At 50.0% G+C, this 17444-nt stretch overlaps 1 protein-coding gene across 1 annotated transcript in view; it reads left to right on the top strand.

Moving 5' to 3' along the window:
* The first annotated feature begins 10389 nt into the window (after positions 1 to 10389).
* Positions 10390 to 17444, top strand: part of SEC14L5 (SEC14 like lipid binding 5) — a 47100-nt gene continuing 40045 nt past the window's right edge. Inside the window, exons 1-2 of the mRNA XM_019756468.2 lie at positions 10390 to 10654; positions 11367 to 11458. Coding sequence (XP_019612027.2) covers positions 11396 to 11458 — 63 coding nt within the window. The 5' untranslated portion in view covers positions 10390 to 10654; positions 11367 to 11395. The remainder of the gene's footprint in view (positions 10655 to 11366; positions 11459 to 17444) is intronic.

The raw sequence follows: 17444 nt of genomic DNA, 5'->3' as shown, positions 1-17444 counted from the left end.
GAGCTTAGGGGAGAATTAGCAGGTTTAGGGAGGAATTCTAGTTGTGCCTCATCATCCCTCCTCCCTCATTCTTTAAAAGCTGGGCTTTGAGCTGGCGTGGCTGTGTGCATACATGTATACATACGTGTGCACGACACTCGTCTCTGGGCAGGCAGGATGGGTGGGAGCTGTGTTCTGGCCCTGTGCATCCTCCTCTGGGCAGATGGGATTTGTTTGGTTCCCCTCTTATGCCAAGTGACTCATCCCTCTGCCGACCTGGGATGGGGGTTTAGGGAGGGTGTTTGCTTTCCTGGTGTTTGCTTGATGCTTAACCCCAAGGAGATGGCACCTCCAGAGCCATCCGGTTTCCCTAGCAACCAGGCCAGCCTGGGCCCCTGAACCCTGTCCTCTCTCTGTAGCTGGGCCAGGATTCTGGCTCCCAGGAGGCTACCACTTTCCCGAAGGGTCACCCACACTCTCCTTGTTTGCTGTCATTGTTTCCCCAGCAGCTGGAGAGTTGCTCACCCACTCGTGGGCTGGCTAGGGTGTTTCCGTGAACCAGTTTGAAACAAGAAGGGCAGCATTCCCCCAGCCCTGGAGAGAGGGGAGTGTGCAGGACTGGGTGGCCTGTTCCTTTCCCAAAGAGCCTTCTCCTCCCAGGGTGGAGGCCTGGCCTACTCTCCTGTGGACAGCCATTCTCCTGACTCCAAATGCATGGCCTCAACCCTACCTGGGGAGCATTTACAAATGCAGATTCCGGGTCCCTGCTCCGAGATGACGGTGGGTAGGTCTGTGTAGGGCCCAGGAATCTGCGTATTAACAAGCACATAACCCCCTCCCCTGGATGCTAAAACTGGTGGTTTCTGGGTCACTCTGAGAAGCAGTTGTGAACATGAAGAGATATGGCACAAGCTCAGGCCCTGGTATACAGGCCCCTGGGAAGAGCCCATTGGCTATAACTTGAAGGCAACCTGGTTTGAATCCTGGCTCTCCCATGCATCCAGTTATGTGGCCTTGGGTGGGTGGCTTAACCTCTGTGAAGCTTGGTTTCCTCATCTGTAAAATGGGGACAAGCCAGTACACCTGGCATGGAGGCCCCTCTCCTCCCTGCACTCCAAGGAGACAGCAGGGGCCTGGCCCAACTTCAGCCCGAGTTTTGTAACATTTGTTTACTTCTCTAGCAAAACAATGCAAGGGATGGAAAATCATGCTGGCCCTCCAGCCCAGATGGGCTGACTCACAGTCCTGGGCTGGGGGCCTGGTGAGCTCCCCACAGCCCTCCCTGGGGCCAGAGGGAAGGCTGGGCTCTGGCAGCAGGGAGAGGGTCCAGGGTGAGTCATCACTCTGCCTGCCCCTGAGTCATGCCCCAAGAATGTGCCCCAGGTTTACCCTCTGGGGGGGCCCTTGGCAGGTTGCCCCATCTTGGCCACTTTCCCACTGCCTGCCAGGCAGCCTTCTCCCCCCCCTCCCCCCCGCCCCAGCCCCTACTCTGATGACGCCCTGCCAGCCCTTCTTGGATGCAGGTGTACACCTGTAGTGCTGTGTCTGTTGTCAAAATACTGAAACAGCTCCTCACCAGTGGTTGAACAGTGGCTGCTCCCAGCCTCTGGTGCCCCTGGCTGCCCTGGCCTTTTCCCCGGAACCCAGCCCCTGAGGGGTTAAGCCTCAGCTCAGCAGGGGGCCTCTCCAGCCCTGCCTCACCCACAGGCTGGCGCCCACTCTGATCCAGCCACACTGCCCCATCAGTCTATCTTGTAGATCCAGGCCTCACGAACCCTGGACTGCTTTCTAGCACAACCTGTCCCACATCTCTGGACACCTCATTTCAAGCCTGTCCCTGGGCCTCTCAGACCAGGCTGGGAGGGCCACCCAGCAAGGAGGTCACACTGTAAGGGCAGAGAGTGGAGCCAGACAGGCTCTGCCAGGCCTGGGATTCCCCAAGGACAGGCTGCCCAACCCAACCCCAAAAATTCTGTGCTCCCCTCAACGCCCAAGCCTACTTCCTCCCACCCCCGCCTACCTCACAGGGCCCTGCCAGGGCTCACGTCTCCCCAGGTCTGCCCAGACCAGTGGGGCTGCATTTCTGGGGCCAGTGTCCAGGATGTGACAGCTCATGGGGATGGCCCAGGTCAGGAGGTCAGGATCCCAATCCTTCCTGAGCCTGGGGGCCTGAGTGATGGACAAAGCTGGTGACAAGGGGCAAAACACACAATCAAATCAGGTTTTAGCTTGAAGCCCACATGGGTTTGAATACTGACTCTGCTGTGCATCCTGCTGTGTGACCTTAGGCAGGTGGCTTAACCTCTCTGAACCTCAGTTTCTCCATCTGTCAATTGGGGAAAAGCAAGGGAGCTATGATGTCAAATCCCAGCTCCTAGATTTCCTGGCTGTGACCCTAGGGAAATGTCTTCACCTCTCAGAACCTTGGTTTCTCCTCCAGCAAAATGGGAACACTCTGGCACCTGCTCAATAGGGTCTTGAAAGGATTCAGTGAAGTCAGACATGCAATAATGACTTCAACCACTTTTACTGAACATTTACTACATGCTAGGCCCTGTGCTAAGTGCTTGGCTTGGGGGTTGGTACTATGTTTTCAAGCTGCACTGAACTATGATGGATATACAATAAAGTGTATGTATTTAAAGTGTACCATCTGATGAGTTTTGACATAAGCAACCAAGAGTGAAAGCATTACCACAATGGAGATGAATGAACTCGCCATCTTCCTCTCCCCATTTTTCAGATGTGGAAACCAAAAAGACATTACGTGTTTGCTCAAGGCAGTCAGGAGGAGACTCAAGATTTAAACCCTACCATCTGAGCCAGTGCCCTTGTCCCTACCCTCGCCACCATTCATCAGGGTGCCTGGCACAGAGTAGGTGCTTACTGTCATTGTTAAATGAATGAATGAGTGAATGAATTAATGAATGAATGAATGAGAGGGTCAGTATATAGTGGTGGTCGCAGGGAACGTCTCCAGGGGAGAACCAGCCACGGGTTAGTAGGTCCTGACTCAGAACTACAGTAGAAGAGAAGGGGTTCATTCATTCATTCATCAGATCTTTACTAAGCACCTACTATGTGACAAGTCTTGTTCTAGGTACTTGGGATACAGGTTGAGTATGAGACACAGGTTCCTGCCCTCAGGGAGCTTACTGTATAGGACTGGGATAGGGATGGGGGGACAGTGTAAGTTTGAGGCCACCTATGGATGGATAATGGCACCTGACCTCTGTCCCCAACGACAGAGTCATGGAGCAGGCAGACAAAAGTCGTGGACTAGGGGCCCAGGGACACTGAGGAAAGGAGCCAGATCCAAGGATGATGGTGGTTGTCGCCCTGGTAAGGAAAGAAGGACCCCCAGTTCCCTCATCATCCTCCCTCCTGAGTATCACTGACATTTCCATGGGAATCAGGCTCCTTGACCACCCTAGGGGAGGATCTCCACCTCTCGCCCCCACAGTGCCTCCCACACATTCACTCATCCATTTATGGAGCACTTACTGTATACCTAACCCTGGGGGATACAGCAGCTAACAAGTTACAGCTGCATATTCCCAGTCTGGGAAGGGGAGAGAAAATCAAGCAACCACATTTTTAAGAAATGAAATAACCTAAGTGCCCATCAATGGGGGAGTGACTGATAAATGATGAAACACCATAGTCTGGAAGGGTGGACAGGGGTCAGGAACGTGAGGAGGACCTGTAGGCCTCACAAGCAAGGAAGCCTGGGGTGTAGCAAATAAAAGTAGCCCAGCATTGGGTGTTATACTGGGGGTGCCAAAAAAATGTATAAAAGTGGACACTTCAGTCAACGTTGCTCAAGCAGTAGTTTGCCGTAATCAGAAGTATCTGGATGCTGATGGTAACCACTGTGAGTATCTCTTGTAATTGCAGAAGTCAAACGTGACTTGTATTCATCTTTTGTTATTGGTATATATTGAGTATTACAATTTTAATAGTTTTCCTTTCTTAAAATGTGTATACATTTTTTGGCACCCTCTGTATTTTCGCCATTTGTGATTTAAAAGAGAGCTGCCCCCGTATCTCGGTGACTTTGCCCTCTATGACTGTCTGCCTCGGTCTACCCAGGCCCTTTGTCCACTCGCTCTGCTGAAGTCAAACATTCCTGCCTAGGACCTGGGTGGCCAAGCCCCCACAGGCTGCCCTGCCAGGCCATTCTCTGGTCACTGGCTCAGGCTTAATCCCGCCCAGGCCTGGGCCCAGCCTCTGGGACTGATGAGTCAACACCAGTTGGCTCTGGAGAAACAACCCCTCCTCCTGGCCTGAGGTCCCTGTTCCACCCCGGCCCTTCCCAGTCCATCCTGTTCCCTCAAAGGGCCCAGCTTCTGCTGGTCCAGGGAACGCCAGAGCAGCCCTGTCCAGGGAACTTCCTGCGACGATGGAAATATTCCGCATATATCTGGGAGCCACTACCCACATATGGCTATTGAGCAACAAACTGTGGCTCATGCAACTGAATTTTTAACTTTATTGTCTGTATTATATTTACTATTGTTTACATAAATATATGATATGTTCAAATTCATTTAATCAATTGAAACTGTTGCATGTGGTTGGTGGCTATTGTACTAGAGGCTCCAGAAAGTCAGCCTGGGTCCAGGCTTGAAAGACAAGTGGGCAGCCTGGGACCCTTGCCTCTGCCCCAGGGCAGAGGCAGCTCGGAGAGCTGGTAGGACAGTTCAGGCCTCAGGGACTGACTGGGGGGGATCCCTTGGGGTCAGCACTGTTGATGGGGCGAAGCTTAGCTTTGGGTGCCCAAGATTCTGACCTTCCCAGCCCCTTAGTCTGACCCGTTTGGTGGGCAGAATCATGGCCTGAGCTGACCGCTTATTGTTAGAATGCCCAGCTCCAGCACTATACACAGCCTCCTTCATTTTCCCGGGTCTCTGACTGATTAGATTACAGCCCTGCCTCTCCCTCTGCTGGTTCCCACTCCCCTGATGCTGCTCCCCACTCCAAAAGCTCCCAGAAGACCTGACCGAGGGTGGGGGTTGGTGGCACATCTAATCTGTTGCAAGGCAATGGTGATACATTCTCCTTCCAATCAGGAGTCAGAGTCTGCAGCTGCCCTAGGCTGTTCCTGAATGAGCTTGGGTACAGGGACTTGGCTTGTGAAGTAAGCCCAGGGCACAGGAGTGGGGCACAGGAGAGAGAGCAGGGTGGGGAGGGAGTAGGCTAGCCAACTCTGCAGTTGCAAGCTGGGCCCTGCAGTGGGCTGGTGGTGGCCCCCAAAAGATAAATCCAAGTCCTGACCTCCCTGCAACCTGGGAATATGACCTTATTTGGGAAAAAGGTCTTTACAGATGTAATCAAGTTAGGAATCTCAAGATGAGATTTCTGGATTTAGGGTAGACCCCGCATCCCATGACAGGTGTCCTTGTAAGAGAAAGGCTGAGGGAGAATTGAGACACACGGAGAAGAGAAGGCGGTGCGACCATTGACTGAGGTAGAGATCTTGAGGGACTCGGTTTGAGGGTCCAGGAAGAGGCCATAGCCCAGGAATGATTGCAGCGTTCTGTGAATACAGTGAAAATCACAGACTTGTACCCTATAAATGGGTGGACTGCATGGTGTCAAAATCACCTTTTAATAAAGCAGAGTTGGGCCGGCCGGTGGCTCAGGCAGTTGGAGTTCCATGCTCCTAACTCCAAAGGCTGCCGGTTCGATTCCCACATGGACCACTGGGCTCTCAACCACAAGGTTGCCAGTTTGATTCCTTGAGTCCTGCAAGAGATGGTGGGCTCCACCCCCTGCAACTAAGATTGAACACGGCACCTTGAGCTGAGCTGCTGCTGAGCTCCCGGATGGCTCAGTTGGAGCGCGGGCTCTCAACCACAAGGTTGCCGGTTCGATTCCTTGACTCCCGCAAGGGATAGTGGGCTGTGCCTCCTGCAACTAACAACAGCAACTGGACCTGGAGCTGAACTGCGCCCTCCACAATTAAGACTGAAAGGACAACAACTTGACCTGGAAAAAGTCCTGCAAATATACACTGTTCCCCAGTAAAGTCCTATTCCCATTCCCCAATAAAATATTTAAAAAAAATAAAAAATAAATAAGTAAAGCAGAGTTACCACTTTCCTACACTGTACCATCTCAAATGCCACCCCTCAACAAAGTCCCATGGGAGCTGGTCCCTCCCTCCAAGGTGGCCCTATTTACTCTTTTTTCTTTACTTTTCCAATGTGATTTTTAAATATTATTGTGGTAAAATATACATAACATAAAACTTACCATTTTAGGTGTACAATTCGGGGGCATTAAGTACACTCACATTGTTGTGCAACCAGCACCACTATCCATCTCCACCACTATCTTATCTTGCAAAACTGAAATTCAGGGCCCATTAAATATTAACTCCTGTTCCCCCTCTTCCGCTCCTGGCAACCATCCTTCTACTTTCTGTTTCTATGAGTTTGACATAGGGACCTCATATAAATGAAACCGTACAATATTTGTCCTGTGGTGTCTGGCTTCTTTCACTTACCATAATGTCCTCAAGGTTCATCTATGTTGTAGCAGGTGTCAGAATTTCCTTCCTTTTTAAGGCTGAAAAATTTCCATGTTGCCCCCATTTTAAAGAAGGGTACATTGTGGCCACATACACTGCAGAGACACTGGGAGGTGGAAGGACCAGAACACATACCCAGGCCAGTGTGACTCCAGCACCCACCGCTCACCACTCTGCACCCAGCCACCTCCTGAGCACCATGCTGACTCCCCTGCACCACCCTACCTTTGTTCCTGCCCCCTTCCCTCCTCACTGAGTGCTCCTAGGGCTCAGAGGCTCTTTTACTCACCTTTGGACCCCGACCGAACATGCAGCTCCAGGTGGAGTCCGGAAACAGCGGAAAAGCATTTGTGGAAGTGACTAGACTTGGAGATGGGCAGGGTCTGGCTGTGCAGCCCTTGGGTCAGACTCCCCCAGACTCCAGCTCTGTTCAATCAAAGCCGCCCAATGATCAGGACCTTTGCATAGAATTGTGCAGGCTACAACCTGCACACCTGTACACAGCTGCCCTGCCAATGACCCCTAGGGCCCTCCAGGTTCCCTTCAGGTTTCCAACCCCTGGAGGCCTCTGAGCTCCATCTGAGAAGGGAGCAAAAGGAACCAGAGGCAGCCCCTGGGACAAATGAGATGTGGTGCAGAAAGCAGACTGGGGGTTGCCAGAGGCTGGGGGAGGGAGGAAGGACGAGTAACTGCTTGATGGGACTGAGTTTCCTTTTGGAATGCCCTGGAACTAGATAGTGGTGCTGGTTGCACAACCCTGTGAATGTACTAACAGCTACTGAATTGTATACTTAAAAATGCTTAAAATTGTAACTTTTGTATTATGTGTATTTTACCACAATAAAAAAATGCCCTCCTCTCTCCAGTTTCAGTACTATCGCAGAGCCATTATGTATTCTAGGGCCGGGATGGAGGACCATTTATGCCCACAAAGGTCTGGACCCTGGGCCCTCTCACTCCACCCCTCTCTTCATCCCACCTGTTCTTGGTGTCACACTGAGTTACCCAACTGTGGACATTTCCCTGCAGGACCCCTTTCAGGGGCATCTGTGTTTGGACTGGGCCCAGGGTTTTACTCAAATAAATGCATCACTAATGGTTGAATTTCCTGCAGCAGTTGGCCTATCTGTAGGGAGATATTCAAAGACCTGGGGTGATTTCTGGAGTCTTCAAAATCTATATCACCAAACGGCAGCTTTGACTTGGTCATTCCCACAGGGCAAGTAGGAAGCAGCAAGTAGGAAGAGGCTGGAGGTCCTGCCCCTGGGACCGACTTCATGCCTCTAGCATTCCCATTGAATCACCCCATCCTTCTGGTACCTTCTTAGTCTGGGGCCAGGATGCCTGGCTATCATTTCAGCTCAGACTAGGAAATCATATTTTTGGGGTAGTTCAGCTGCAGCCCTGGAGGAAGAAGGCTTTGGAGAACCAGAGCCCTGGTTTGAGTTCCATATTAGCTGTGTGACCTTGAGCAAGTTACTCAACATCTCTGTGCCTTAGTTTCCTTGTCTTTAAAATGAAGATTAAAATAGTTTTGATCTTAGTTTTTTTTAAATTTAGGTGATAGTCATGTAACATAAAATGAACCATTTTGATGTGTGCAATTTGGTGGCATTTAGTGCATTCACAACATTGTGCCACCACCACCTACCTCTATGGAGTACATTTTAATCACTACAAGGGTTTTTTTTTTTTTGAGGATTAAATGTGTGAATGCTTGGAATGATGCTTGGTACAGCAAGTGCCAATAAGTGCTCAATAAACGGTAGAACTAATTACAACAGTGGCCATACAGGTAACACGTGGTGGGTGGTGGTATTAATTCGCTGCCTTTGAGCTGGAGGAGGCGGAGTTAGGTTCTCACTCTCCTCTGGGCCCCGTTTTCCACTTGGAGCTCTCTACCCACCCGCTGTAAGACCCCTCCCCTCACCCGCAGTCACGTCCTCACCAGCTGGGGTAGGGAGCTGGCGCTGATGGAACCAGGAAATTTGGACCTTCTTCCGCAGTCTCAGGGCTTCTCCTCGACTCCTTTTGGCTCTTCTTGGTCCACTCCCTGCCTCTCCCACGCTCGCGGCTGCTCCCTCAAGCTGTCACCTCCTGTGACAAAGGAAGCACGTGTGAGCTGCGGTGGCCAGGAAGATTCTGCCTGGGCGGAAGAGAGTGAATGGGAGCGGAAGCACGCCCACATCTGGGAGGCGCTCTTATGAGCGCACCACCTCCCTTTTCAGGTCCGGCATTTACTCCGAGCATCCTGGGATCCCCTGCATCCATTCCCGAGATCCCCGGGAATCTGTATTTGAATATTCTCCCTGCTGAAGGGAGTCTTAGGAGTTGGAAAGTTTGGGACAGACTACTTCCGCCGCATCCTTCCAAGTGTAAACATCCCTCTCTGTGGTTACTTTGTGCCAACTTAACGCCTTCTGTGCTGTAACAACAGCGAAGTGTTAATGCTCACTACGCACCTGCACCAACAGCACTGACAGTCAAGAAAAGCGTGCTAGTTTCCTGGATGAGCCCAGAGTGCAGCAAAACACCCCTGGACCCCTCCCCCCTACAATTCCCCTTCGTGTGGAGACTCTGGAGCAATGGACTGTCGTTTGCTGCCACCTTGTGGCCTGGATGGGAACTTTGTACTCCACTTCCATCCTTGATAATCAAGAAAACGTATTTAACACCTACTGTGTGCCAGGTAAGATCCTGCGGACCTGAGGGCAGGTGAACAAGACAGACACGGTCCCTGACCTCGTGGAGCTCACCATTTCCTGGGAGAGGCAGTCAACAACCCACAAAAAAATTAATGAGTAAATAAGATGATAATAGAGTTTGATGCACTCTGGGAAGGAAACGGGCTGGGTATTACAGGCTGCAAAGATACATCTGATAAATGGAGCCTTGTCTGTTTCCCTGTACGTCCTCTCCTGCCCAGGACTGTGGGCCACGCAAGGGCACGCGCATCTGTCTGATTCCCCCTTGTAAATGGGTGAAGTCACCCAGTGCTGGCACAAAGTACGTGTTCAGTAAATGTCGAATGAATGAATACACGGATGACAGAGCTTCTTGGCTCCTCCAGGCCGAACAGATGGGGAACGGGAAGGGAGGGCTTATGGAAGGGAGCCTGGGTCCCTGGGGATCCTGTTAGGGCTGGAAGGGTTTGGGTGCCAGCTAAAATGAGGATGATGGGCAAATATCACCCTCCCATGGAGGCCCCAGTCCACCCTGTTTTAAATTGTACCCTCACTCCACTTGCTTCTTGAACCCCTTCCCCACTTATTTTTTTCAACTTGGCATTTTCCGCCATCTCACATAGTATATATTTACTTTATTTATTTAACATCTGTCTCCCCCCACCCGGAATGTAAAGTCCACGAGAACAAGGGTTTTTGTGTATTTTGTTCACTGATGACTTTCCAGAGCCTGGAAGGACTTGACACTTAGCAGGTGCTCTGTGAATTTTTGTCAAGTGAATGAACGAATGGGCGGGACTTGGGGCAGGGCCATGAAGCTCTGGGGCGTGGCCAGTGGGAAGTGCGGGGTCTCAGAGCCCAGGAGGAGCAGGTTGATCCGAGTTAGGGAAGAGGCCAAGTGTAAACCGTACTAGGAAGGGCGGGGTTGGGCGGGGCAGAACTAGACTGGGGGTGGAGCCTTGGAGCGGGGCGGGGCCATTCTCGAGGCTGCGAGCTTTAGGGATGGAACCAGTAGGGGTTAGGAACCTACATGAGGCGGGGCCAATCTGGGGGAAGAGCCAGGCTGGGGACGTGGTCAAGAAGACAAAATGAAGGGATGGGGGCTAAAATGGGGCGGGGCCAGGCCGGGGCAGGACCAGTCAGGGGGCAGGGAAAATCTAGGCGGGGCCATGGCGGGACGCGTTGGGCGGGGCCAGTTCAGGGGCGGGGCAGGGCTGGGATCTCCGCTGTCCCGGGTCCTGGAGCGCTCCCGCGGGAGAGGTCTTACTCCAGACCCGCAAGCCCCAACCTGGCCCGCCGGGCCCCAGGGTGCGCAGGACCGGACGCCCCAGGCTCGGCGGCTACTGTCAGACCTCGCTTCAGGCGCTGTGCTCCGGGCCAGGCGGCCACGGGGTCCCCGGAGGGCTCTGCTGCTCACTGACCCGGGGTTGCGTCCCCGAAGACTCCTAGGGCGAGGGTGAGTGGAAATTGCGGGGGGGCCTGTGCGTGCCTGTGTTTGTGTGTGCATATGTGCATGTGTGTGTGTGCGTGTGTGTGGACGTCTGTGCGCACCAGGGGAATTGTGTGTGTGCGTGGAGTTGGGTAAGTGCATGCTCCAGGGAGCTGAGTATGTGTGCAAAGTTCCGTGCATGTGCAAGGGCGGTCCCATGTGGGAGGAGAATCGTGCGTGTGTGCTTGACAGAGACAGTGCATGTGAAATTTGGTGAAGACTGTGTGTGTGTGTGTGTGTTTATATCTTGGAGGAAATGGGAGGGCAGGTGCAATGATTCTTAGGGGGGTACTATAGGGTCAGAACATTTGTGGTGAGCTGTGGGGTGCGTGGGTGAATTGTGGGAGTGTAAGAATTGCGAATGTGTGTTTCCATGTGAGTGGCAGTGAGGGGTGCTTCTGGGGGCCTCCACGTGATGGGGTGGGGAAAGTTTGGGGGTACTGATGGTACTTGAAGAGGTGAGTGTGGCCTGGGGCAGTGGGTAATGGACAGGGAAGGTATTGGGGCCTGGCCTGGAGTAATTTGGGGATCATATTTGCCCCCTTGTTTTGAGGGCTGGGGAGCTGTGTGAGTGGGGCCAGAGGGCATGGGGGACCAGTGGGCAGGGCTTTTGCTTCATGTGGAAGGTGCTACCTCACCAGTCGCTTGTCACAAAGGCTCTGTGCTCACTCCTGCCTAGGTGGCTTCTGCTGGCGCTCCTTCGAGAACATGGTGCAGAAGTACCAGTCTCCTGTCCGAATCTACAAGTACCCATTCGAGTTGGTCATGGCGGTGAGTGCCCCCTGATTCTCCATCCCCTGTGTGACAGTTGGAGGGATACAGGAGGTCAGTTATGACGGAAAGGAAAGGGAGCCCCTCAGACCCCGGATCAGAAGGAATTATTCAGCTACTCTGCTGACCTGGTGGGTCCAGCTTCTAACCAGTGACCCCTTCTCCCGGCCATCCCACGTTTCACCACAACTTCTGGAATCCTTGCCCACTGACCAAAACACAAAGTCTTTCTTTGCCTTGTTGAAGTTTACCTGTTCTCTTGTCCGTCTGTCCTGACAGAAAACAAGGATTCCAGGGGCTTAGCCACTGCTGTCATTTTATGTAATGATAATAATGATAATAGTAAATACACTAATGGGGATGATAATTGCAGCCACTCACTGAGGATGTACAGTGCGAAATCTTTACACACATTCTTGCATTTAACCCCCAATAGCTCTCATTATGCTCATTTTATCTTTACTAAACTGAAGCTTGGACAGGTGACAGGAGGGCCCCAAGTTCTGTGGCTCGGAAGAGGGAGAGCTCAGATCCACACAGGGGGTTTTCAGAGCTGTGATTTTTAACCACAACACCTCCCAGAATCCCCTTTCTACTCATATACCCCCCTCCGTGTGTGTGTGTGTGTGTGTCCTGCTCTGTGTATGTCCTGCCCCATCTTATTCTATGATTCTACCTACATGTGTGTTTATAGTGACATAAAGGATTAAAAGCAGCATGACCTGCGTCATCCTTCCATGTTGTGCTGTTACATGCGGATGGTTCCAGGTCAGGAAAGAAGCAGGGATCATAATGATTGACTGGGGGACCTTGAGCAAGTTACTGAGCCTCTCTGAGCCTTCACTCGTCATCTCTAAAATGAGGATTACATGGTTTCCAAACCCAGACATTGTGCTGAGGATTAAATGAGTCAATATATGTAAAGCTCCAGGTGTAGGGTCTGGCACAGATCAAATGCTACTGTCTGTTGCCTGTGGCAATGTGACTCTCCTATATTTGTTATGGGGGTGGGACACCGGGATGTGATGAAGAGATCTGGGGACGAGCAGTCAGAAGCCCTGGGTCCCTGTCGCTGCTCCACCATGCTCTGGCTGTGTGTCTTCAGGAAGTCACTGACTTTTTCTGAGTCTCGGTTTCTTCCTTTGTAAAATGGGGATGGTTATACACACCTCAGAAGGCTGTCATGAGGACTGAAGGTGGTAAGTGTGTGCGTGTATGACCCAGTACAGAGCCTGGTCCATACTAAGCAGACAATAAATGGCAACTAAATATAAATAATTATCCTCCATCTAAGGCTCCAGGCAGTTTACATATTCTAAAACCCCAGGACTCATTCATTCATTCATTCGTTCGGTAGAAAAGAGACACTGTCCCTACCCCACTGGGACAATGCAGGGACCCGTGGTTTCCTGCCATAAAGCTGAGACAAATAACAATAAGATGGAAAAACTAATAATTTTTATTATTGCATGAGCTTAATAAATTTAATTTAGCATGTTTAAGATTCTCAAAAATATTTACAATCATTGCACTTTAAAATAAAACGTGTCTGTAGCACTTAAGACTGTAATAATAGGCCTAGTAACGTACTTGTGCTGCCTTGATTGGAATATGTTAAATATATTTTGTAAGCTTCACAGTCCATAAATGAAGGCAGGACTCAATTTACTCTCCTGGCTGTTAAGAGTCTCTGGGTGTTGATGTATAGATGCTTGTGGGTACAGTAGGAGACAACGGTTTTTCAGCTACTTAGCGTCTGTATCTTCTCTAATTTAAGTTATTCATATTTTTCAAATACCATGTGGCCTTATCTTCCAAACAGTCCTTGTCAGTGAAAGGGCTCTAAACCGCTGTAACATCCCTGACAAAGCCACTTTGCCGACTGTTTACAAAACACCATTGTCCCCAAAATAGCTGCATAACTCAACATAACTTGTGTGCTGCTTGGGCACAAAAGGGGTTCTCTGTCCTTAATGTCCATCTTTGTTTCTCAGCTAAACACTTGCCCTCAGTTGGGGTCAGATGCCAGGGAAGTTTCAGATGAAATCAGCTGTTTTCACCGCATCCGAGAGTCCAGACAAACTGGCCTTTTGGTTTTTCTGTTTAACAAAACTGACTTGAGAATCAAAGCCTCCCTTGCTTCTTCAAAAGTCCCCAGTGAATGCACAAAAGACTGAAATTGGGCTCGTGGAATTGTCTATAAAATAGCACTGAGGCAACCTGTCAAGACCCAGGTTAAAATTAAAAAAAAAAATTTTTTTCTCTTTTGCTTCAGAAATGTAACTAATCCAATGAATGGGCATCTCTCTCTTTGGGTCAAATCTTTTGACATGAATTCTGTTGCTGAGGGGTGGGTTTCCAGGGGAATTTCGCTTTCTTCTTTCTTGATAGCACTCTTTATTGTTTGGTTCAAAACAATGAGCTTGGATTATATTGGTAAACAGAGGAAAATAATTAAGACAATGAAGATAGCTGTCTTATCAAAGGTTGGAGAGGGTCCTTGGTCCCTTTGAATGTGGGTACCAGGAAGTGTGTGTGGGGTGGGGGGGGTTCTTTGTAGAGATCTCCGTGTGTAGAACACAAAGGTCTTGCCTTGGACTGTGGACTGTGGCCATTTAAGTGTAGTCAGCCTACAGCCCTTCGTGAATGGATTCCAGGTCATCTGGGCTCTGCTCCCGAAAGGGTAATGCTTACGAGCCCACACCCACCAGCTGGGTCCCTGCTCCTGTTTCTCACTAGGAAAATGGAGATAATAAAGACCCAGCTCCTCAGAGAGTTGAAGTGAGGATTCAATGAAGAGGCATAGATGCCTGGATGGGGCCTGGCACATTGTTAATGCTTGTGAAATATTACTTAGGTTTATTATTGTTATTTATTGTTTCAACAGCTTTACTGAGCTATAACTCACATGCCATACCAGTTTACCCACATAGAGGGTAAAAGTCAGTGGTTTTTAGTATATTCCTAGAGTTGTGCAGCCATCACTACCATATGTTTAAAAATGTTTGCGTCACCCCCAAAAGCAACCCTGCCATCATCCCCTAATCTCGCTCACTCTGCCCAGTCGTAGACAACCAATAATCTACTTTGTCTTTATGGATTCTCCTATTTTGGAAATTCTATATAAATGGAATCATACAATAGGTGGCCTTTTGTGACTGGCTTCTCTCACTTAGAATAGTATTTTCAAGGTTGATCCAGGTTGTAGCACGTGTCAGTGTTTCATTCCTTTTTATGGCTGAACAATATTCCATCGTATAGATAAACCACATTTGTTTGTCCATTCATCAGTTGATGGACCATTTACATTGTATTTCCAAGTTTGGGCTATGAACATTTATGCACAGGTTTTTGTGTGGACACATTTCTTCCAGAAAAATCCTTGTTGTGAATGGTGATGATTATTCGGCAGATTCTATTTTAAATTTTATTGAACAAATATGTACACAGCACTTTCTACGTCCCAGGCACTGTTCTGATCCCATTCAAATATTAACTTATGTACTTCTTACAACCACCCCATGAGATAGGTTTGGTGGGTAGTCCCATTCTACAGGTGAGGAGACTGAGGCACAGAAAGGATGGATGGATTACCCAAGGCCACAAAGCGAATATGTGGCAGGTGGGGATATAACTGCAGGCAGTCGGCTCTAGAATTTACATTGCCAACCATGAGCTCTGCCTTTTCTCAGAGCTGAGGATCTGAAGATATGTGGGTGGCATCTGGACCAAGTGAGTGGTCCCCCTGGGGCAGTTACCTTCAGGACTATATCCAGAATGCCTGCATCTTATCAGGATCCAGCAAAGGGGAACACAGCCCAAACCAGCAGAGCTGGGCCTCTCGATGGGCAGCTGATGCCCACAGAGCCTGGGAGCATTTCCTGAGCCCTCTGTGCCCCCAGCCCTTTAAGCCAGCTCAGAGGCAGGTACTATTATAGCAGCCCTAGCTGCCACAGAAGAGGAAACTGGGGCTTTGAGAGGTTAAGGAGACTGTCCTTAGTCAGGGTCCTCATTTGTTAGGGCTATGTAACAGAGTACTACAACTGGGTAGCTTAGAACATCAGAGTACTAAACTGGGTAGCTTAGAACAACAGAGTACTAAACTGGGTAGCTCAGTGTCTTGGTCCTAGAGGACAGAAGTCCAAGTTCAAGGTGCCAGCAGCCCTTTGCTCCCTCTAAGGTGCTAGGAAGGACCTATTCCAGGCTTCTCTCCTGGCTTCTGGTAGTTTCTTGGCTTGTGGCAGCATAACTCCAATCTTCACGTGGCATTTCCCTGTGTGTGTGCCTCTGTGTCCACATTTCCCCTCTTAGAAGGATGCCAGTCGTATTGGATTTATAAGGACACCCTAGTGACCTCATTTTAACTTGATTCCCTCTGTAAAGACCCTATTTCCATAGAAGGTCCCATCTTGAGGTACCTGGGGTTAGGACTCCAACATACCTTTTTTTGTGGGGGGGCACAAGTCAGCCCATAACACGAAGTGAATGGCATCACTGGTAAATGGCAGAGATTCGAACTTAGGGAATCTGACCCCATAGCCTGAGCTCACAGCCAGCTTCTGGCTCTGATATTCAGTAAATAGCTGTGCACTAGTGGCCTCTGCGGCTTCAGGAATGACCTGGCTACCTCTTGTCCTGCCCAGGGGCCCCTGTGGTGTTCAAAAACCCTACGTCTTCAGGTCATCTCAGATTCTACAAACCTAAAGAAGGTACAGGGCACGGAGTAGAATTTCCAAGGCAATAAGCTTTTCATGTGGCGGAAGGGTTATGGAGGTGAGGGCTGTCGTCAGCAATTAAGTGTTAAAATATTTAAAGACCTGTCCTTTTGTATTGATAAACAGCTTGTAATTTAGCAAATGGGTTATTAATAAGGAACAGCCTCTGAAGGTAAATCCTTGCAGCCTAGGTTAGGGGCAGTTCCAGCTGGAATTGTTGTTATGGACGTAGTTTTAATAAAGCAGCAGGGGCCTTATTTAAATGAGTTTAAATTAGTTCCCTGGAGCCTGTGTCATCTGATCCCGTTGCTAACAGATTAAGAGAAGCAATAATATTTTCCACCCTGGATTGGTTACAGAAGGCCCTGACACGCTCTGATTTAGGCTGAGAGAACAGAGGCAGTCCACTACCCAGCAAGGCGATCTTCTGATTTCAGAGGGCCCTGGAAATGAACTTGAGGTCCCCATTCATTAGTTTAGGCATGCATTAATCCATGCGGGCATGCATTCCACAAATATTTATTGAGTGTCCACTGTGTGCCAAACACCGGGCTAGGTGCAGGGGCGATAAAGGGTTGATTCCTAGCTCTTTTTGGAAGGCATCCTTATTCCGTGAATTTTATACGGAATTTGCTTGTTTACTTGTTTATATGGGTCTTTTTCATGAATGTAAGCTTTCGGAAGGGAGGGACCATGTCTGTATTGTTCTGGCTCTGTTGTGACCTTGCTTTCCTGATGTGATCCCTTCTTGCATGCATAGAGCTTGCCGTGTGTGTGTGGGATGTGCGTGTGTGTGTGTGTGTGTGTGTGTGTGTGTGTGTGTGATTGAGAGAGAGAGAGAGAGAGAGAGAGAGAGAGAGAGAGAGAGAGAGAATGAGCAACAGAAGCCAGGCAAATGCCCTGTCCAATGACCTGTAAAGGTGGAAGAACAGGTCCCCAATCTATAGGGCCTTTAAGGCACCAGGTTGAGCACAGCTGAGGAGAGGAGGGCCAGCTGTGCGCAGGCCCCCTGGGGGTAGCACTTGTCTCTCTGAAGCAATGGATGTGGCTCAGTCAGGACCCAGTGAGAGTTAGAAAGTGACTGGTGGGTTAGTTTGTCTCTTCAAGGACATTGGGGGCTTTTAAGCAGGGGAGTGACGTGATCAGATTTGGGGTTTAGGAGGGTCCCCTGGCTACCAAAAAGTGTGCCAGTGTGGGGGTGCTGGTGGTGGGAAGCAGAGGTGATGGAGGCCAGGCACATTCTCCAGACACTTGGAAAGTCTAAAATAGCA

Source organism: Rhinolophus sinicus, linkage group LG18, assembly GCF_036562045.2.
Source record: "Rhinolophus sinicus isolate RSC01 linkage group LG18, ASM3656204v1, whole genome shotgun sequence".
NCBI classification, from domain to species: domain Eukaryota; kingdom Metazoa; phylum Chordata; class Mammalia; order Chiroptera; family Rhinolophidae; genus Rhinolophus; species Rhinolophus sinicus.
This window is presented reverse-complemented; position numbering and strand designations above follow the sequence as displayed.